The 23,211-nt window shown below is 40.3% G+C and overlaps 1 protein-coding gene across 1 annotated transcript in view; it reads right to left on the bottom strand.

The window, feature by feature from the left end:
• The window catches only part of plpp4 (phospholipid phosphatase 4), a 49,606-nt gene extending 43,955 nt beyond the window's left edge, over positions 1–5,651 (bottom strand). The window contains exon 1 of the mRNA XM_005742370.1: positions 5,149–5,651. Within this exon, the coding sequence (XP_005742427.1) occupies positions 5,149–5,237 (89 nt within the window). The 5' untranslated portion in view covers positions 5,238–5,651. The remainder of the gene's footprint in view (positions 1–5,148) is intronic.
• Between the last annotated feature and the right edge of the window lie 17,560 nt (positions 5,652–23,211).

Here is a 23,211-nt window from a genome sequence, read left to right as displayed (position 1 = left end):
CGGCCGCTTCGGGTCTCTCCTCCTGCCTCCCCTTTCCCTCATCCACCTGCTGGCTTCCACCACTTGCTAATGTTACTGAATCTGTGGAAGCTCCGCGATGCCGCCACACGAAGTAACGAATAACGAGTCTATCTAAATCCCAGTAACGAGTAACGCGTTCCTGATTTTGGCATAATAACTAGTTACCGTGCTCGTTACCACAATAATAACGTAGTTACTGTAACGCGTTACTTAATAACGCGTTAGTCCCAACACTGTTTATAACCGGCAGGAGAAATAAACCCAGCCTCAGGGATCACAGGCCCAGATAAACGGGAGGATAGCGTCAGGAAGGGCATCTGGTGTAAAATGGTGAAAAATCTCTGCCAAATCAAACATGCAGATCCACCCTCGGGAAAATATTGAGCAGCTGAAAGTACCTTTAATCCAACAGACGTGTTGACTAAACAATCTGTTTATTCTCAAAAAGTCCAAGTTTCTTTCAAGACTCTGCTCCTCCCCATCATCTCGGAGACTGGCTAACGCTCTGGGCTGTATCTCGCTACTGCCTAAACTTTCCTCTGAGATGGGGAATGATGTGCAGTCACTGTTTTGAGGGATGAATTGTGTTATTTCAATACACTTGCATCTAACCTCATTTGACAGCAACTACAGTGCTGTGAAAATGCATTTTACCCCCTTCCTGAGTTCTTAGTTTTATGCATATTTGTCACACTTTCATGTTTCAGAGCATCAAACTCATGTTAATATTAGACAAAGATAACCCGAGTAAATACAAAATGCAGTTTTTAAATTATGATTTAATTTATTAAGGGAAACAAGTAATCCAAACCTCTCTGGCCCTGTGTGAAAAAGAAACTGCCTCCTAAATCTATCAGCCGGTTGTGATAACAGGCTATGACTAATTTTCACGTCACTTTGGCCCACTTTCTTTGCAGAGGTGTTTTAGTTCTGTTATATTGGAGGTTTTTTGAACACAAGGGGCCTGTTTAAGGATCTCAGATTTAAATCTGTTTAATAAACCAAGTGTGCTTGAGCTTCAGGGGATGAATTGATGGTCAGATATTCTTCTTCAGGATTTTCTGATAGAGCAAATTTTTAGAACTATGGTAAGTCTTCCAGGTCCTGAAGCAGCAAAATTGCCCAGATCATCAGACCATCAAATGCTATATTACAAAAACCTTCCAGAAAGTTCAACTTTTGTCTCGTCAGTACAGAGAGCATTTTCCCAAAAGTCTTGGTGATCATCAAGGACTTTTATTGGCAAATGTAAAACAAGACCTCTGACCTTAACTGAGGCAAGTTAGGCCTGCAGTTCTTTAAATGCTGTTCTAGGTTCTTTTGTGACCTCCTGGATGAGTTGTTGAGTAATTTTGGTAGGCTTGCCACTCCTGGGAAGATTCACTGCTGCTCCAAGTTTTCTGCATGTGTGGATAATGGCTCACACCATGGTTAGAGTCCCAGAGCCTTAAATACTGGCTTTGTGACCCTTTCCAGAGTGACTGTTGTCAAAGTTTTTGTTTCTCATCTCCTCCAGAGTTTCTTAGATCATGGTTGCGTTTTGGTATCTTTTAGCCTACATCAGACAGATTCTGTTTAAGGACTTCTTGATTCAACGTGCCTGGCAGTAATCAGGCCTGTGAGTGACTCAGCTTTCCAAAAATTGTGGTTACGCAGTTATTTCATGATTTAACACGAGGTGGCGGTTACTTTTTCCACATATGAATAGGGGGGTGTAGACAGTTTCTTTCATTTAAGAAATATTTAAAAAGTGCATTTTGTATTTCCCCAGATTATCTTTGTCGAATATTAAAAACTTTTGCTCTCAAACATGTACGTGTGACAGATATGCAAAAAATACTAATGAAAAATACTAAAAAAAATAAATCAGGAAGGGGGCAAATAGTTTTTCATGACACTGCATATCAAAAAATGATCTAATGGCTGATGCCAGCTTCAGATCACACATTAGTATGCCTCATTACCAATGCATGCAATTAAGAATAATCCTTTTTTATCACCATAATTTTCTTCAATAAATAAGTAATTTCTGCCTGGTTCCAAATTGTTGCTTCTGGCACAAACAGATCTACTCTGTTTTGCTGTGTATGACAGCCTGTAAAATAGCAGCCATCTTCTCTGGGCAATCAAGAGGCTTTTAGATTGCTTTGATACGGGTTCTCACGGTTGTTATGGTGCCTATCTATTTTCTGAGCCTCAGGTCTTAATCTTGAAAATCTCTCAACAATCTAGATCTCCCTAACTGTGTGTCCTCCATCTTATCTTCCTCTTCTGTCTCTTTCTTTTTGTCTCTGTCTTTCTTGCTTTTGTCGCCTGTTCTGCTTGCAAGCAGTGTTCGGGTATTTATGGGACGTGCTTATTCAATTGTCCGACTATGAGCTTCGGGACAAACACACTGACAAAATTCAAGCTTGTATTGCTTGATTGAGGACACGAGCTCTGTCACACAACCACTCAAGGAAGAAATGAGTCCTTGGTATTTGTCTAAGCTCTTGCTTGTTGCGCTCTGGATTACAAGGAAAGGGAAATAAGACCAATCTCATTATCCTCTCCTTCTTTGCTGAGCATTTAACTAGAGTTTTTTTTTTTAAAAGGACTTTATCTTTGTGTTTATTTGTGTTTCTCTTGTTTTATACTTTGCCTAATGTCAGAGATCATATCCCTTTAGAATAAGACATGCGTGACTCCTGGGGTGCTAACCTATGATGACTGCATGGCATTAGTGGTTTCATAGCACAGGGCCAACCCAAAGTCACACTTTCAGCCTCTCACTAAGGTCACTGCATCTCCCGAGGCTTGGAACAGACAGCAGCGTGGCAAGCAAGGGCAAATAGAAAGTAACGTTCCCTTAAAGGCAGGCTGTCTTTGGAAAAATTTGGATGTGAATAATGCAGAGATTTCAAGCCTCTTAGGATTAAAGTCCACTGTTTGTGTGGGTGGGCAGTCAAGCAGAGAGGATAACTTCCTTGCCACAGTCAGCATTATTTAATCAGAATCAAAGACAAACCGAATTACCAAACTTGCATATGGGAAAGACACCTCTGATGCATTCATATCTGCTCGTTAGACCTACTTCAGGATGAATTCATTCATTTCCCCTCGGTACATGTTCACGATTATGAAAGAATATGAACAGCAAAATGAGCAAAAATCTTTTCTTCATTTTCCTTCCAGTTTGTCAAATTCAAGAGTGAGCTGCAGAGGAAGAAAACACCAAGTTGTGAAACTAAATTTAAGACGACTGGTAACTCTCCCTGGCAAACATGCACAGATGAGACTGTCGTTTTCTTCCCAAGATAAAAATACAGTGCATTACACCTACACCAAGCCTACACCGCACAGCAGGCACGGATAGCGGCAGCCAAAACCTGTCCTCTACACCTTCAGCGGAGAAAACAACAGAAACTAGTTGACCCCAATTATCCTGCCTTCACGACAGTCTTCGTGGTTAGATACGAACAGGATCCGCTGCCCTTCGAGGCCAGAGGGCGACTCTATCTGGTCTGCTGAAATAAAACTTGTTCGATACAACAATAACTTTGAGCCCCAAAGAAACGCAGAAGATCAAATTCTCCCTTCTCTGAATACACGATTGAAACTTGCTCTTAAAATTTGGCACTCTGTATCCATCAAATCAAAAATGAACAGTAAACAAAGGAATCTGGCTTCTATGGCTTCTTGGTTCACCAGCTTTGTCACTAGTTAATCCTATTTAATCCAAGGTATCGGTATCAAATGTAGCCCAGCAGGAAAGTAACAACCTTCCCAAAGCTGAACAACATGCAGTGCATGTCTGTGTGTGTGCACTGTCTCATAGAAGAACGTGATGCTCGGTAACCATCCTGCTCTTAATATCCTATTAGGGGTAGATCAAGTGTACTGATGGGGGAGACTGAGTGTTATCAGAAGCAGATTAAAGCTCTGTGCAGTGTAGAGGGAATATGGGGAGTAAAACTCACTTCATTAAGGTGATCAAGTGCTTTGTGGCTGGGGCTTCTGTGCTACAATACAACACTTGCCTCGTGATGATGATGATGAAGATTGTATTGTGTGAAACTGCATTTTTCTTTCAATGTGGCACAGATTCACAGAAGCAAATCCTAGAGCCTAGTATCACATTCAAATATACAAAGGGCATATCCAAGATACTTTATGCTTTTTTTTTTATCTCTCCATCTGAGTTTATCCATGTCAAACACAATCAGGACACACCATCAGGCTCTTGTTGGCCGGATAATCCGTCTGCTGTGAGAGCACACACAGAGTTGGACCACTTAGCCAAGAGATAGATATTAATGACACACACGGAATGCACGCACTGTGTCTACACACTCCAAAATGAGAGGAGCGTCTTCTTCTTTTTTTTTCCTTCTTTTATTTTCCCATAAATGGAAAAGATGCAGCAAAGGGATGCATTGTAGATATCGGGACTTGTAGCTCAACTGGGATGATATCGAGCATAAAAATAAGCAAAATGGTAAATGATAAAATCATGATGCACCTGGAGCTTAAAAGCTCCAAGATAGACAAACAATTATAATCTATTTATGTTAGTTTTTGCTTGCGAGGAAGAAGCTTCACAGAAAAAAAAGGGGGGCAAAGTATCATTTCATCATTGTGTGCTTAGTTAGATTACTGTGTCGTGTCTGGTGAAACGGTCAGATGAGCTGTCGCTGCAGCTCTCTAACCGGCTGTGATCCAACGAAACTAAATACTAGTTCTTTCATAAGAGTCAGTACAGAGCGCGCTCATAACAGAAAGTCTATTCTGGTGGAGATTTAAGTTGTTTTTTTTTGTTTTGTTTTTTGCAACCTGTTAACCACAGCGTCGGTCTGCTGCTGGTTTGACAGCGGTCTGTCCACGCTGCTGAACCGCAGCTCCCGCCACACACACACACAAGCACGGGGACCTGTTCGTTCAGCACCACACCGCGGCACATAAACCTGAACACAACACTTCTGTGTCGAAATAATGGAAAGGCACATGTATAACATCAGTGACGAAAATGAATGTCATCGCCAAGACGCGCGTAGTTGCCAGGCAGTTTTTCATTATTATTTTTTTTATTATTAATTTGAATGTTTTCAGTGTTTCTCACATAACTCAGCTGCTGGAGCCTTTACTTACACGAAAACTCCGAAAAGCAGAACTCTGATGCCAATCTCCAGAGCCAATTCTCGCATGTTTTTCCTGCGGTCTGGAGGCGACACGTTCATGATTCGGAGACAATCCGTCAACTCAAGCAGAAAAAAGGCGGTCCCGGTCAGTTCTGGAGGCTTTTTCACTTTTGTAATCCACCTTAACAAAAGCCCAGCGCTCCCTAATCGCGCATGCCGTGCACCTCCATTGCAACTCGGTCACCTGAAGCAGTCTTCCTCTCTTTTTCGCTCCTTCGCCTGTCTCCGCTCGTCCCCGTCTGTTTCTGTCCCCCTCGGGCGATTTTCTTTAAAGCAACTCTGTTGCTGACAGCTGCTCTTCTATCGAGTGAAACTCTCCTTCTTCCACTCCATCAGTTTCTTAATTTAAGATTGGAGTTCGGGGCCAGAAGATATCAGCCGATTTGGGAGAAGGTACAGGTGTGGGTCAGCACAGAGAGGGAAGTGATGGGAGGCTGCAAAGTAAAAGGGAGATACTCAGAGCGTCAGCGAGCTTGTGTGGTGTGGGTCTCGCTCTCTCTTCTCTCTCTCTCTCTTCCTCTCCCTCTCTCTCATCCTCTGCGTTTGACTTTGGAGATTCAGATGACTAGAAGTTTCTGGAACACCACACAGACACTCATGGGAGGAAAAGAAAGGCTCGAGTGCTCATGTCCAACACTCCTCCATGTTTCTTCTTGTCTGCTCTGCACTAAAGAGACCTTGAACCAACATCTCTTCACAGACTACAATGACCCACTGGCTGTAAATGCGACACAAAGCAGGGCGACTCTCCGCTGGCACAATCTGGGCAGGTGTTCATGACCAGACCCTTTACAACTCTAGTAGAACTAATCCATCAACACCGGTATCAGGCTTACCTGATATTACTGACACATGATATTGCAATCCTGGAACAAAAGAAGACCACTTTGGGAGGGGCGGAGGGACTTTCTCTCTGTTGGGCCTTCCACATACTGTCCAATCATACCCTATGACAAATCTAGCACCTCAGGGTCTAAGCAGTCAGGCAGTGATGAAGAAGCACAGACAGCAGCAATACCTGTGAGCCAGGAAACCTTGCCAGCTCTTTATAGACACACATGAATATTTTATGCCCTCTAAAGCTGGCCTTCCTGCATTACCTGCCAGTCTGAAACGTGCCGCTGTGTGCATTTGAATGCATGTTAGGCCGTGAGGGAGAGACCACTGAAGAGAAAGCCCCAGACCACAGATTTCTTTCTGGGTCACAAGCTCTGCAACCTGGGACGAAATAGAAAGTCTGCATCTTGCTTGGTTAACAAGGCATCCCTTTAGCTATGTGTAGCTAAGATAAATAAATGTAGGCTATGGGTGCACGCTCTTATACACGCAGACGCACAGCAGAGGTTTTGATGTATTTCCTTTTTTTCATACATTTGAATTCTAGGTGATGTGCCTGGAGTCTTTGCCAGTTCCCTAATAAGAACAAAACAAGAGGAGAAGCGAGATGGTGGTAGGTTGGTAGGTGAGCTCCAACTTCAAAGCTTTCTGCCAGCCATCAGAGTTTTCAGCTTTTAGAGAACCTGGCATGTTTATTACAAGCTATCAACATTGTTTTTATCTCGCAGCATCACAGGACTTGTGATTTAGCTGATTCACTCGGGCCAGACAGGCTTTACAGACTTTCCAAGCATCAACACAGGGTGACATAAAAACGTAATTATTGGATAGAGAAAAAAAGAAGTTTGTTCTGTCTGGTTGATGCCATGGTGGCTTTTTGTTGCCAAAAAGCAAACATTTGAGTTGTGTAAAAATACACCGCTTTCCTTTTTGTTTCAACTTTGCTTTTTCATTTTCTTTAAACACAATTCACACTTTCATTTATGTGTTTTTGTGACCCATCTCCAAGTTTTCCCCCTTCCACTTTTCTGGAATGTAGACTGTGAGTCACATTCCCTGAGGTTCTGGTTACCCTTCAAGGTTAGACATATAGCGCACTCCAAAACAGGTTGTACTTCAATAAATCAAAGTTGAAGGCATCATTACAAAGTGCTCCTAATCGCTTCCATGGGTATGGGTGCATATTCTCTGAGACAGAGTGACTCATCACGCCACACAGAGATTGGTTGAATCAATTCCCCGAGTTCTTCACTTTATTGAACCTCACTTCTCATTACACTTTTATTGTTTTAAAAAAAAAGTCTGGTTCATTTGCACACAGAGTCATTTTATTACGTGGGCAGCATTTACACATTCTGATCTAAATATGGACGTCTGAAGTCTGATGCTGTTTTTCCAGCATTGTGTACTACAGGGCTAAATAAGATGTGCATTTGAAAGCATGTCTTTTCAAGGAAAGTAAAGCTGAAGACTCTGTGAGGAAAAACATCCAGTTTTATGTTTTATTCTTGGAGTTCTATTATTAGTTCCCCGAAATCTGAATGAGTTGTTGAGCAGAACAGCCAACTGTGAAAGACAATTCAGCTACTCCCCAAAGTGAAGACGCATATTTTACGGCTTGGTTAGCATCCTCTATCAATTACAAAGTAGCATTCCACAATAGAAGAATGATTGTTTCAGATAATGAAAACTAGAAAATGGAATACTCTGAGCAAGAGAAGCAAAGGTTTTCGAGTTCAAGACTTCCATACATGTTCATTCTCTGCTTGTAACAGCTATGAATTTCGGCAAATGAAGCTTATGCGTAAGTTCAATGAGGAAGATCTGTAATCACTCATCTGCCTGCTTTCCTCTTTGTTCTGCCACTAGTTTGTTCATTACATCACTACCACTTTCCCACACTGTCAGTCTCATTACTGACGTCATTACTCTAGTCCAATCATCTTCTTGCCTGGATTCTTTGAGCCAGTCAGACTCCACTCTGTGTGGTTTAAATCTGTGCTCTCTGTCATTCTCACTTTCAGACTGTCCTTCATGCAACCCACCTGTCCCCATCTCCACCTCACCATAGTCACAAGCTTCATCTTCACCACCATCAGTGGCTAGATTCCAGCCTGTCCAGTCCTAAATCCTTTCACCACTGGGATTCTGTTCTGCCGTGATGGGTCATCAGAAACTCATCAACAAATCAATATCTCAGCAAATCATGTTAAATTCTGCCAGTCTCTACTTATTGAACTTGTAGATTTGTATGTACAGTATATCTGTTAATATAACTCTTTTTTGCAGTGGATTGAACTGAACACAAGGGATGTCCCACTTTGCCCTTTTTGTTTTGCTTCACAACCAGAGCTGGTCCTGAAATGATCACTAAAGTACAATTTACAAAATAAGGGGGAAATCCTACGTAAATATTACGTAGGATTCAAAAGACTATCCAGTGGAACTGCGTTTCTTCATGACCAGTAATAATAATAACAATAATAATAATTTAACCAATCAAAATTAAGCTAAAACTGAACTTTTCACATACAGTAAAACATGAATGTGCAAACAGACAAAAAAGCAGAAGAATAAAATAAAATACTACAAATAAAAATATCTGTCCAACTTTACATCATGTGAAGACATTAACAGCTTATTTAGGCCAAAAGCACAGTTTCTGACTATTGCTTTACAGGGAGTGCATAATTATTAGGCAAATGAGTATTTTGTCCACATCATCCTCTTCATTCATGTTGTCTTACTCCAAGCTGTATAGGTTCGAAAGCCTACTACCAATTAAGCATATTAGGTGATGTGCATCTCTGTAATGAGAAGGGGTGTGGTCTAATGACATCAACACCCTATATCAGGTGTGCATAATTATTAGGCAACGTCCTTTCCTTTGGCAAAATGGGTCAAAAGAAGGACTTGACAGGCTCAGAAAAGTCAAAAAAGGTGAGATATCTTGCAGAGGGATGCAGCAGTCTCAAAATTGCAAAGCTTCTGAAGCGTGATCATCGAACAATCAAGCGTTTCATTCAAAATAGTCAACAGGGTCGCAAGAAGCGTGTGGAAAAACCAAGGCGCGAAATAACTGCCCATGAACTGAGAAAAGTCAAGCGTGCAGCTGCCAAGATGCCACTTGCCACCAGTTTGGCCATATTTCAGAGCTGCAACATCACTGGAGTGCCCAAAAGCACAAGGTGTGCAATACTCAGAGACATGGCCAAGGCAAGAAAGGCTGAAAGACGACCACCACTGAACAAGACACACAAGCTGAAACGTCAAGACTGGGCCAAGAAATATCTCAAGACTGGTTTTTCTAAGGTTTTATGGACTGATGAAATGAGAGTGAGTCTTGATGGGCCAGATGGATGGGCCCGCGGCTGGATTGGTAAAGGGCAGAGAGCTCCAGTCCGACTCAGACGCCAGCAAGGTGGAGGTGGAGTACTGGTTTGGGCTGGTATCATCAAAGATGAGCTTGTGGGGCCTTTTCGGGTTGAGGATGGAGTCAAGCTCAGCTCCCAGTCCTACTGCCAGTTTCTGGAAGACACCTTCTTCAAGCAGTGGTACAGGAAGAAGTCTGCATCCTTCAAGAAAAACATGATTTTCATGCAGGACAATGCTCCATCACACGCGTCCAAGTACTCCACAGCGTGGCTGGCAAGAAAGGGTATAAAAGAAGAAAAACTAATGACATGGCCACCTTGTTCACCTGATCTGAACCTCATTGAGAACCTGAGGTCCATCATCAAATATGAGATTTACAAGGAGGGAAAACAGTACACCTCTCTGAACAGTGTCTGGGAGGCTGTGGTTGCTGCTGCACGCAATGTTGATGGTGAACAGATCAAAACACTGACAGAATCCATGGATGGCAGGCTTTTGAGTGTCCTTGCAAAGAAAGGTGGCTATATTGGTCGCTGATTTGTTTTTGTTTTGTTTTTGAATGTCAGAAATGTATATTTGTGAATGTGGAGATGTTATATTGATATCCCCCTAAAATAACTAAAACTAAAAACAAACTGAAAACTACTTCCAAAAACATTCAGCTTTGATATTAATGGGTTTTTTGGGTTCATTGAGAACATGGTTGTTGTTCGATAATAAAATTATTCCTCAAAAATACAACTTGCCTAATAATTCTGCACTCCCTGTATACCGTCACGGTAAAAAGAAAGAGCTGCCTCTGCAGGCTCTAAGGTTTTGCATATCAGGGTAAAAACGGAGTCCTTAACAGGTCTTAATATGAGGTGTTTGTGTTGACTTGCTATGTTTGGTTTTCATTTGCTGTGTGCTTTGCCAAACATAACATACTTTGGTCTGTCAAAAGAACATTGTTCCAGAAGCCTTGTGGTTTGTTCAAGTTTGCAAGCCTGAGCTGTGCTGCCATGTTCTTTTTAGAGAGGAGAGGCTTTCTCCTGACAGCTCTTTCAAATAAGATATACTTATTCAATCTTCATCTCATTCTAATATAATGAACATTAATATTTAGCATCCACTTCAGTCTGAGATGTAGATCTGGAGGTTTTTTTTTACAGTTACTATGGGCATTGATCTGAGACGTCTACTCCTAGGAAGACTGGCAGCTGTCTTGTCAGTAATATTTCTCAGTGTAGAATGATGGACTTCAACTTGTTTGGAAATGGCTTGACAATCCTTCCCAGACCAATGGGCAACAACAACTGTGATGACAGCTCCTTTTCACGTTGGTGTTAACTCACACCTAAATGCTCCAAATTAGCAGACTGTCATAACTTTCTTTAGAGGTGACCACATTTGCTGACATGACTTGAGCCCATGCTGACGCCAGAGGTATATTTTTTGTCATATTCATTCATTCCAATTGTTTTATGAGTGCTATTAGTGCTTTTAAAAGATACAAATGTTTTGTGGTCCATGGGGACCCCTGTCAAAAGCACTCGATTTCTCCTATAATTGAATAAACTCAGCTGTTTGTTCACTTCATGTTTCCCATGGGTCTCAAATTTAAGCAACAAACAACTGGAGATGGGGGTGAAGTGAGCGGTTCTGGGAGGAGACTCCAGAGCAGATCCAAGATATTAGACCTAAATGACCTAAATGACTGAATTCAGCATAAAAACACAACACGAATAATGTTTACTCGAAACTGATGAAAACTATAAGTGATACCAGACTCAAAGGATTGTTTTAAAAAAAAGCTTTTCAGTAATAATGCATAATGTACTTGAGATAAAGCTGAATGTTTTATTAAAGAAAAGTATCGATTTTTGTTTTATAAAGTATTCAAATTAATTGTACCATTGCAAAAATGATAATTTTTTTTCTTTACATGGCATGAATTAAAATACATTTTGCTTTTATTATTGTTATTGTTATTGTTACAAGTAAATTATTCTTGGGGTTCCCAGGCACCAAGTTTGGTTTATGAATGTCAAATATTTTGGGAGGATGAGGGTTAATTAAGTCGATTGGATTATCAGTACCTGGCTGCTATTTTCTCTCTCCATTCCTATGAAAGCAGTAAGGATCCTTAGTCTTTAGTTTGTCACACACTGCTTCTGCATTTTATTTTTTGGTAAATAAATAATGACACCGCGTTGTATGTTGTATGTTGTTGTTCATCTAATTTTACAAAGAATGGACCCTATAAGCAGACTCGGACAACTGACGTACAGTTTAAAAGGTTTATCAGGGTGAAAGGAGAACCGGTGGTTTATCAGGCGATGGCTGATAGTGGTGTTCAGGGTCTGTGAAGAGGGGGACCAGTAGTTTAACAAACGCCAGTTGGGAGAGGAGGGCTGCAATAGCTCACTGGATTTAAGCTTAGGGTCCTTACCTGTCAAAGATGAATGCTGAGCTGTGAGAGGGGTACCTGGTGGGCAGGCTGAGGCTTGGAGATGAAGGGAGGAAGTCAGTAGAGGGTGAGCAGGCAAGTGAGTTAAGTTCTTGTTTCCGAAGAGATTCAAAAACCCGAGTAATGTTGCTGTACAAGTATTGCTGTGGGCCTAAGACTCCAGGAGGGACTCCAGATAGGAAAGTTTCTCAAACAGTGAGGAGGGAACTCCAGGAAGATAACAAGAAAGCAGAGGAGACCGAAAGGTTGCTGATCAGAAGTTGCAAAAGTCAGAGTCTTACAAGTTGACCAATGACTTGACCAATTTACCATCATAATAAAGACAGTGATCTGGCAGGGAATCATTGCCACAGCCAGTCCTAAATACACAGCACTGATGGGTTGCAGGTGTGTGAGAGTAATCCCGGGAAAAGACAACCGCCCACGGGCAGAGGCACAGATAATCCACCCACCTCCCCACCTAAGAGAAAACAGAAAAAGAGAGAAAGGCAGAGACAGAGAGAGAGAGCAAAAAAGGAGGAAATTAGAGGAAGAAGCCCCGGCCTGCCCCAGATCCTACAGTAACAGTACTTTGTTTTTGACATGACTGTATTTCTGGTAGTATGCTGTGCAGTTCTTTTTAGAGACACTGGATCAAACACACGCTATACCAGGACAAATTTATTTTTAACAAAAAAGAGAGAACTCGAGGCCACATGGCACTTATAAACGAGCATGAAAGCAAAGACCTGTTCAAATTAAATATACCCTTCATCTACTGCGTCTGAAGCTTGGGCAGCCCGTTGAAAGAGATTTAATTGAAGATGACAAACATCTTCAGTCGGCGAGATGGTGCTGGGATTCAAATGTCAGCTGTCAAAACTAAAATGAAACTTTCATGAATTGCGATGCAGCAGGTCACGGTTAGATTTCTCTCTGGGCTCATGAGCAAAGTTTATTGATTAGCAGGAGCAAAAACATGGAAAAGCTACAGAAGGGCTTTACATGTGATCGATTCTAGGTCAAAGTTTCCTGAAGATTCGTTTCAGTGATCTGCAAGTCTGGAAACGCAGGTGCTTTATGAGCACTTTTGCCAGTAATCTGCTTTTCCCATTGCATTAATTCCAAATTTTCTAACCAGCTTAATATACAAGACTTAAGGTTAGCATTAACCCAAATATCACTTATAAAAGAATTTACAATAATCCGTGAGTGAAACAGGGCTGATTTGTTTCTGCTGTGTTACTTTAGTGAGACTTCATTGCTCAGAGCAAATGCAATTAAATATCCGAAAATATCTTTAGCTGAAGGTTTTACTGTCTGCTGAGTTTCGTCTGGTGATAATGCATAAACAGGAGAATTTAGTGAAATGCCTGTCATGTCACTGTCCTCTATTTTAGCACTCTTACAGTGTTGCTGTGGGTCTTTGAGCATAACACAGCTTGACTAATCTGATCATCATCACACTTATCAGTGCTAATGCCATCAGTGAAATTAGTAATTAATGTCAGAAATTAGTTCTGCCTTTGAAAATGGCACACAGCGATGAAATATTAAACTGCGACAAGAATAGGAATGAGCTCTTTTTGTCTGGTCGAGGCCTACAGTGGTTTTATTTGATTTGCAACTCTGTCACAGTGTCATCCATTTGTCTTATTGTAATGCAAGTTCTCAGACAGCTACAGCGGAGAGGGATTTACTTTCGGGTGGATAAATCGTTGGTTTATGAGGGAAAAAGGAAAAAGTGATTGAGAGCTGAAATGCCAAACTTTTACACTGTCGTTTCATTTGTCTGCATGTTCTTGCAGCATGCATGAAAAAATGCCTATATGTCTTTTTTTTTGCAATAATATTTACAAGTTACATTTATACACAGCATGCATACTGGGATGCAGACATACAGAGCGTGACTGTGAAGTATTTTATTGTCTTTGCTCATAATTGGATCAGATTCCTCAGCTCCACAGATAAGCCAATAGTTTCTTGGAATAAGAATCTTGTCAGTGATTAATCTCTCAACCACTGAAAGCAGAAAATTGGTGGAATTTTAAAGTGGCTTTTCAATTCTTTCTTAAAATGAGTGCAAGATAAAATACTTCGATTAAACTCTGAGATGTACTTTCTTGTTGAGTAAAGCAAATCTATTGATTTATCTTGGGTTTGTACTGAGTACACAGCCTCCTATTTGGAGATGGTTCTGTAGTTCAACCACCTGTAGAGATACAGAATCATCCCCAAATAGGAGGATTGTATGGGACACCGAAGAGGCCTGAGGGGTGAAGCGAAGAGTGAGTATCTTCTAATTATGGTAAGCCGGATGAATAGTTTAAGGATATTTTATGTGTTAGAAGCAAGAAAAATGGGCAAACATAAGGATTTAAGCAACTTTAACAAGGGCCAAATTGTGATGGCTAGGCAACTGGGTCTGAGTATTTCCAAAACTAAGGTCCTTGTGGGGTGTTCCCACTAGACTGACCCGTGTGGTCAACAGACAACAGACAAGCTACTGTAGCTCATTAGTGCTGGTTCTGATAGAAAGGTGTCAGAATACACAGTCCATCATAGTTTGTTGCATATGGGGCTTCATAGCCACAGACCAGACCAGTTGTACACCACCAACAGCGTCAACAATGGGCACGTGAGCATCAGAACTGGACCACTGAGCAGTGGAAGAAGGTGGCCTGGTCTGATGAACCACGTTTGATGAAACCTTGGCTCCTGCCATCCATGTGACTGTTACTGTGACATGTACCACCAGCCTAAGCATTGTTGCGCAGCGTGTACACCCTTTCATAGAAATTCTAATCCATGATGGCTGTGGCCTCTTTCAGCAGGATAATGCGCACTGCCATGAAGTAAAAATGCTCAGGATGGATTGAGGAGCACATAAGTGAGTCTGAGGTGTTGACTCGGTCTCCAAATTTCCCAGATCTCAATTCAGTCGAGCATCTCTGGGATGTGCTGGGGAAACAAGTCTGATAGGTCACTCCACCTCACAGCTTACAGGACTTCAGGGATCTGTTGCTAACATCTTGGAGCCAGATATCACAGCACAGTTTCAGCGGTCTAATGAAGTCCATGCCTTGATGAGTCTGGCAGCAGACGATGGACCAACACAACCTTAGGCAGGTGGTCACAATTTAATTTAATAGCTAATCAGGGTATAACGTATACCCATATATAATGTATATTTATACATCGGTTTGTTATTGTAAACATACCACTTACAACAACAATCTGTTTTACATGTTGCTTTTTAAAAACAGTGAATGTAAAATACTGGAAATTATTTATGTATAGTTCATTAGCTATTTGGTATTTACTGGATGCTTCTGACTGGCTATTTCAACTAACTTGGCTACTAGATTACATACAAATTACATACACTTTTAATCTTGTGCATCAGCATTATATAGTTTTATGGATAAAATTCATTTTTTTATTTACAGCAGATCTTTGTATATATATTAGGGGATAATGGCTTATACAGCTGGATCTTGATTACTTTGATCTTTTAAAGCTCCCTCAAAGGGCAGATTCATTTCTGTCTAATCCTTTTCTGTCTAAGCTATGTAAGTACAGCTTTTGAAATAGCCACCTCTTTATCTTATCCCTTTGAAGTCCCTACACAGCAGACCCCATGCACACAGATGTTTTCACTTAATTCACTTGATTAGCTCTCTTCTCAGGAGTGTTTGAACGAAATGGTTTGATTGTGTCTCCTAGAAGTTACATGTACTTCATTACTAAAATGTTTCCAATTCAATTTTGGTCACTAATGACATGTATAATCACTGGTTTATGCCCAAAAACTGAATTTATAAATAAAGCTGATCTGCGTCTGCCACTGTTGCATTAGCTTTTATTGAGTATGATCAGTATTCAAAGCATATGCTGTAAGATGCTGTAAGATACAAAGATCTCACTAAATTAGATACTAGTCAGGAATTTATAAGCTGTAATCTCCTCTCTTCCGCCTGCTGTTACAGACGTAGATACTAGACTTCCTCATGGACTTCTGTCAAGGGCTGAGGTTTAGCCCTAGAATGTCTAAGACTTCTATAAAATGCTAAGCACAGTTGAGACTCTAAATTTAAATAAACAGTATTAGATGTTTTTTTAAAAAATGTTACCTCATCCATACATGTGACGCATGCCATGTTGCATACTGTTAAGAACGTTTCTGTTCCAAAGCGCGAGGGTGTGGAGGTTTGTCTGCGTCTGTCGCTCTATGAACTGTGGAGGCAGAGTCATTCACCTACCATTTAAAGGGTTAGTGGTTTGCTCCCTGGCTCACACTGAAGTGTGGGTGTAAGTTTCACTGTTGTAAAAAGACATTTAATATATGGCTTATTGTAAAAAGTGCTATATTTGGGGCCAAACCTCAAAGTCTCTGTTGTAAGTTGTAACTGTATCAATTCTGATATCAGCTATTAGTTCCATTAGTTGTATTGGTTACATTTTATAACCTCCTCTTTAGCTTTATGGTTTTCCAGAAGTATCTATATTTAGATAAAATGGGGATGTAATAAGTTATTAGCTAAGAGCAGACTCAACAGATGTTGTGTACCACACAGCAAGCCATAGTAATAGTCAGGTAATTTTATTAAAGATACTCGGACACCCCACGGAGCTAAAGCTTAGCAGAAATCTGTCTGCTGCAGCTGCTTACATGGGTACACCTGTCACTCAAGGGAGTCACATCCCAAAGAGGGAGGCTTTTAAAAGCAAACAATGACTTAAAAAGGTCTAATCAGTCAGAAAGTTTGTGTAGGATTATTAAAACATATTCTCAAGTGTCAGGATCAGGTAGTCTGGATGGGTTTCTTTCCCCCCCATTTCCTCTCCAGGAGGGTTTTCCTTCGGATGAAGTAACCTTCGGGGCCTTCCTGTTCTCTGCACCTGCAAGATTTATTCAGGAGATCTGTACTATCTACCATGGTGGCTCTGTTCTTCATCTCCTTTGTACTCCCTTCTGCTTCTCGTCTCCTGTTTAGAATCCCTGACCCACAACCTGCTCACCCACTACAAGAACCCTCCTGTTTACTCAATACCCCCTGGACTGGCATCTGCCCACAAACTCTCCACTGCACTCGTTATCCTAGCTCCAGAACCCAGCCTGCCCAGAGACTTAGTCCCTCACTTCCTTTACTCTTTCAACAACAAGCAAGGATTTCTAATTCAGTCACTACAGACACCATACCCACTTATTTCTATGTTTGCCAGGCATAACATTGTTTTTACCTGTCCACAGACCCTCCCTGACCCCCGACGTGGTAACGGCCCTCTGCCCGCTCACTTCACTTTTGCACCTTGTAAATAAAAACACCTGAACACCAACATTACTGTCTGAATCTGCTTACTGGGTCCAGTAAAGGTGAGATTGTTACATTAAAGTGCTTTTCCAGTTTTTAATTCTAAAAATATGAAACACTCACAAGCAACAACTCAGGGTGGATCAGTACAGATACTCCCATAGGACACTGAGACACACAATACAAAATTAAAAATTAAAAAGTTAATATTATAGTAATATGATGTTAATAACAATACCTTGCCTCACACCCAAATTAAGCAGAATCAGCTGTCGTGCTTTCAAAGTTTTTTTCCTGTTTAATCGAGAATTTAAACAGTTAACTGAACAACGTGAATCTTAATCGCGTCTTAATATTGCAAATCTTAATATTGCAAATCTTTGGTAAAGCTCAGCACTGGCACTATCATCTTCAGTCTGTGACTCTGTGTTTCCCCAGATTTCCTCACACATGGTAATTTCGATTGCATAACAAAGCCATACACTCCAGTCCTATACAATCCTATTACAATGGTAAAAGAAAAAAGAAAAAAAAGAATACATACTGACAGAGATAAAAGAACAAAATTAAAATATGACCAGCACTGTGTTTGGAAAAATGTCCAATTAAAGTTATTACCAAAGAACGTTTCTAATTCAAACTCGCCAGTGACAGTGAAACTCCATTAGGTGTGGGATCCCTGCACAACTGTAATTAAGTAACGGAGAAGGAGAAGTGGGTTGAGTATCAAACACAGACAGCTATCCAGCGTGTGCTTCTTCTGAGCAAATTATGCTCTCTCTTTTCATGCCATTCTGCTCTCTGTAATTTAATTTTAATATGATTCTAAGAAACAAGCCAAGGTCTACCATGCTCCTTGTTATTCATGAGAACTCAGCCTACCATCTGTTATCGCAACTAAGTCTGTCAAAAAAAACAACCTAAATGTATTACACTGTCGGCTGCGATGTGTCGGGCGCTTCTGTTTTTTGGATGCACAACAAAAGTAGAATCATGTTACTGCCCTTTATGCTTTTTTTTAAAAAAGTGATTCATCCCCTGTAGGCGCTTTAAAACCTCATCAGTTACAGATGTTTCCAAAACTGAACTCCTTTACAGTCTGCATCACATTACAAGTGCAATCAACTGTAAAAGGCGGTAAGTACATTGGCAATTACATCCCTCCAATATAGACTGGCCCCTAAGATTTTGAACATTTAGTGAGTGCTCAGGCTTTCCTTTTGCTAAATCCCTGTGCAATATGTAAATGCATATTTTGGCATAGCTAGAGGTCTAAGTTTTAGGTTAATGATATTTTATTAATTTTTTGTGGAAATAATTCATTCTGTTTAAGAGTGAATTATTTTTAGGCAAACTGGTTACTCTCCACTGACTGAGGGAACGAACAACGGTGATGCCAAGTTTAACAGCAAAACATTGCAAAGTAATCAGATGGGAAATTATATGAAGTTTAACTATATTACTTGTTTGATTCTACTGTTTACACTGCATGATGTTCTGTTGTGCTCTCAGTTGCTGAAAGTGTCTTTAGAACATCAAGATTTTTTTTTCTTATCTTTATCTGACTGGCTAGCCCGGAGCAATCCCCCTCCAGCCTTCTCTCTAAAAACATGTTATAACTCACAGAGGCGACATCCATTCTTTGTCGTTGATCCTTTGTATCATATCTTTCCATCACAGATACTGCAATGGCATCCTAAGGTAAGCTTTCATCCTGTATGTAGCTGACAAGAGCAGCTGTGCTTCTAATGTGCATCAGCCTCTCTGTGGAGTAGACAGAAAACACACCTTTGGCAAAGAAGAATGATGGGACAGTAGCGGCAATACTGAACCCAGAGCTGCTTGGCATGGCCTTGCTGTAAGTCCTTCCAAAGGTGTTAGGTAACCCCTACTAACAGGGCTGCGCATTAACCTGCAGCCCAGCAATTGTCTAGGTGTTCATGACTGCCAAGGGAAGCTGCCTTGGAAATACCAGCGTATGATAGACTGAGCTGTCTGCACCCTCCTGCCCATTTTGGCACCAGCTTCTTCCAGATGACAGCTGGGAAGTAATTAGCAAACTACCACATTCTTCAAAACACAGAAGGACCTCTCTCTGTCGACATATAAAGGCGCAACCGCTCGATGTCAGGATACAACTGCTTCCCCCTGAACTATGTGAAAAACGATCAACTGTTTCTGCAGGTCCAGCCTAAATCTTTTCATTTTGAGCGGGGAATGCTAATAATTTAAAGGCTGATGTAGCTCTAATAAAAATGAGTGTGACATGAGTAAATGAATCTATCCCCACTGTCAAAACACCAAAATACAGCATGGACACCTCCAAGTAATAGTTTCATAAAGTGGTAATCGAGGTGTGATCTAGCTTCTAAAACGAAATAAGAACAATGCAAGTGTGGCCCAATAAAGCATTATACATATTAAAGTAAGCAACACATTTGTTTAATTTTACAAGAATAGTAATCGCCCACCTTGTCTAATTCGCATATTAGCATAGCATGGAAACACAGTTGCTATTAATCACTTTAATTAAAGCTTTGTGGCTAAACTCTGTTAATGTCAGTAGTAACACCTGTGTTTAAAACTACTCTTTTGCTGTATGTTTTTACTTTATGGACATACTCGTAGTTTATGATTTTAATGTCTTGTTTTGCTCTAGGTATATGCTACAACTTGTTCATTCAGAGAATGCTACACACAGTTTAAACTGCACTCTAAGCCTCTGCAGCTAATTATTGTTTACAATGGTGTCATTCCGGTTATACCTCAGAAGTGTGCGTTTCCACTAACATGGCTAACTTGGAATGTAACACAAACTAACAGCCATCATCAATTTTATTTGTTCAACTGTGATAGTCTTGGTATGACAAATAAAAATGGCTGCCATAGAAAGGACATGCTGCTAATACTTGAAATGCCTTCAGGTTACAACAGTTCCTGTTTCTGAAAATGTGTTAAAGGTAAGCGTGTTATCATTCTGGCAAGGATTTGTTTTTGTAAGAATATTGGATTTTTGTTTCTTCCTTGGCTCATACTTGACGCAGTGACTCGGGTTTTCTTGGCCTGTGTTAACCACGTTAGCAATATTGATCATAAAATAAAAGTGTAACTGGAAAGCATTAGCATGTGTTTTCATTAGCATCAGTGTCTTGATAAGTGTTATCTTGGTCAGATATTTGTTAGACAAGAACGTGATGGGAAATCTTAAAAAGGCATATTACAAATGTTGAGACTGCCTGTTCAATAATAATAACAATAACAACAATAATAATAATAATAATGATGATAATGATAAAAAATAATAATTTTGATTTTTGTGGCAGTCAAATTGAAACAGCAGAACATTTACTTTAAGTGTAGTTTTGCAAAATGGTCACTAGAGAGCAGCAAAATATCACTGAATCCTAGTTAGAAAATAGCTGAAACTGTATGTTTCTGTTTTTAGGCTCCATGCCTGTATCACTTGTATTTTAAAAGAAAAACAAATATCCTCAGAACAGCAGCATATTTACCTGAACACAAACAAGCAAACTCTAAATCACTCCCAGACTGGTTTTCATGTGTGTTTCCTTTTGGTAGGACACAAATAAGAAAGTTTTATTTATTTGATATCTATCCTGAGGCATTTGATCCTCAATAATCTAAAGTTCAAAATAAAAGACCTGCACACACAACCGGAGGCACTGTTATGATAGTCTTGTCATGTCGGCACAGTGCAGTATTGTAGATGCTATTGTCCAAAAATACTATTGATAGAAATTCAGAAATAGGTACAGAGGGTGTAATAAAACACAGGCAAACATAAATTAAAATAAAGCATATATGGCAAAGACTTTTCAATTCTAAAGAGATTAAAAGGGGAAATTTGGTAGGACCACCTTTGTTTTTAAACACAGCCTGAACTCTCTCAAGTAGTCTTCAGGAATAGTCCTCCAGGCTTCCTGAAGGACGCACAAAGCTCTTCTTTGGATGTTGGCTGCCTTTTGTTCTGTTCTCTGTCCAGATGATCCCACACTGCTTCAGTAATGTCGATGTCCCGCCACTGAGGAGGCCAATTCATGACTGATGGAGTTCCATTGTTTGTTTACTGTCCAGGTAGGCTTTCAGTGCACTGGCCGTGTGTCTCTGCTGACTTCTCCAGTCCACTCCATAAGAGTGATGCCACTGATTTTCAGTCTAGTTTTTGTGTATTTTGGCATACCTGAGCCTTTTGTCTCTGTTTCTGTTTCCATTTGTTAGGAATGGCTATATGACAGTCACTCTTCCACTGAGAGTGGAATCAACATTTCATTTGATCTGAGGTCACATTACAAGTCTTTGATGTAGACAGTTTCTTTCACCTGCCACTTCTTATTTTGTCTTCCAACCAAGTTTCCTCAGATTTTTTTTTAAATATACACTGCAATCCATGTCAAAATATGCCAAGCTTTCTGGCTAATAGTTCTCTGGGAATCTGGGAATTTTATGGCTGTCGAATTTTCTATTCAGCTAAACAAATGGGAAAAATAAAAATAAAAACAGAAATTCCAGAGAGGCCGATAAAGTGCCTAAAGATACAATTTAAAATTGGTTCTTTGCTGTGTTCATCCGTTGCATTAGGTACCCTTTTTGTGCTTGAAGGACTCAGGCAGTGTTAAGTGTCTTAATAAATACACTTAACCTGAAAATGGTGAGGTAAAAAAAACTTCACAAAGCCTGGAGAACTATTGCTGAAGACCACTTTAAAAATGTATTAGAAAATCTGGCTCCCTGGAAGCAAAATATAAAAAAAATGAGGGGTAGTTCAAAAGTTTAATACAGTCCTATATTTGCACAGGTACAGTGTGATCTATAGCCCTTGTGCAGTCACATGTTGCAGTGAATTCTGCAGTCTCTTGATGGAGGCAAGTGTTCTATATATCACCGGCCTGGTAATAAAGGGGTTATTCTTGCCCTTGGCTAATATATGCTAATATATGCCATATTCATACGGCATATATTAGCAGAACCAAGTTTCAGCTTCTTTTTGGCAGGCACCTGCTAGTGTTACTGATTTCAGAAAAGCTGAAACACATCACATATTTCTCACAGTTTCAGTTGCAGATCTTCCAAGAAAGTTAAAGAAAATGATCAAAGACATCTATTTACGTTACATAGCAAAATCCATTCAAAGTGTTGTACAGACAAACTAATTAAAAATGTGAGAGTACGTTATGTAATAAAACTGTGAGAGAAGGAGATTGCATTAAAATTTTCATTTAAAAACAAATCTTACAGTTATTATTCGTGGAATTATAATTTTAGGGTAAAAAAAACCCCCCTCTATAATACTAAAGAGAGAAACCCAATAATTTTCTCATGTAGGTGTCACAGGTTGCCTTATTTCAACAATTCTTATAATATGTAATACGTGTAATTCCTATAATGTACACTAGGTGGTGGTATCGCACTGACTATTCGCCTCTTATCAATGATCTCTGTGATTAACTGATATCAAATTTAATCTGTGCGATATATCAGCTCATGAGCTTATGTAGAAGCTCATAAACAGATCTGTGTAATCGCACCAAATTCATTCTGCTTTGGTGAAGCGCGCAGATGATTTTCAAAATATCTGTTTTACATTTTTCCATTGACCTAAACGCAGCAGCCGGGCCATTCCTGTATGCTTGCTTTTGCAAAAGAAGCTGCAGTCAGTTAATGCCCCAATAAAAGCATAATATGCAAATCATGTGGTGACATATGGGAAAGGATTTGTGCTCGAGGGCTTATGCGAAAAGCAGGTGAAAAAATGTGAAAGAAAAAATATTTAAAAGTTATGGTGCCTGTTGGAGTGCTACCCTGGCTATGGAGCAGTGGGTATAACGCTGGACATTATGGGAGCTTCGGAGAAGAGATGATTTATGCTGCGCTTGGTGGGTTTGCAGTGGCAATTTTGAACACTGAGATTTGAAATTTGCAATCACCGGGGCGTTGGTGGTGATAGAGTAAAGCTAACGGGAGAGACACGGAGAGAGAGAGGGAGAGGGGAGAAAGGAGAGAGGGAGAGGGGAGCAGATACTTGGTAACGCATCACAGC

This window comes from Pundamilia nyererei, unplaced genomic scaffold (assembly GCF_000239375.1).
Source record: "Pundamilia nyererei isolate P.nyererei 1_Seehausen unplaced genomic scaffold, PunNye1.0 scaffold00120, whole genome shotgun sequence".
In the NCBI taxonomy this organism is placed as follows: Eukaryota; Metazoa; Chordata; class Actinopteri; order Cichliformes; family Cichlidae; genus Pundamilia; species Pundamilia nyererei.
The sequence above is the reverse complement of the archived record's forward strand: the minus strand, read 5'-3'. Positions and strand labels throughout refer to the sequence as shown.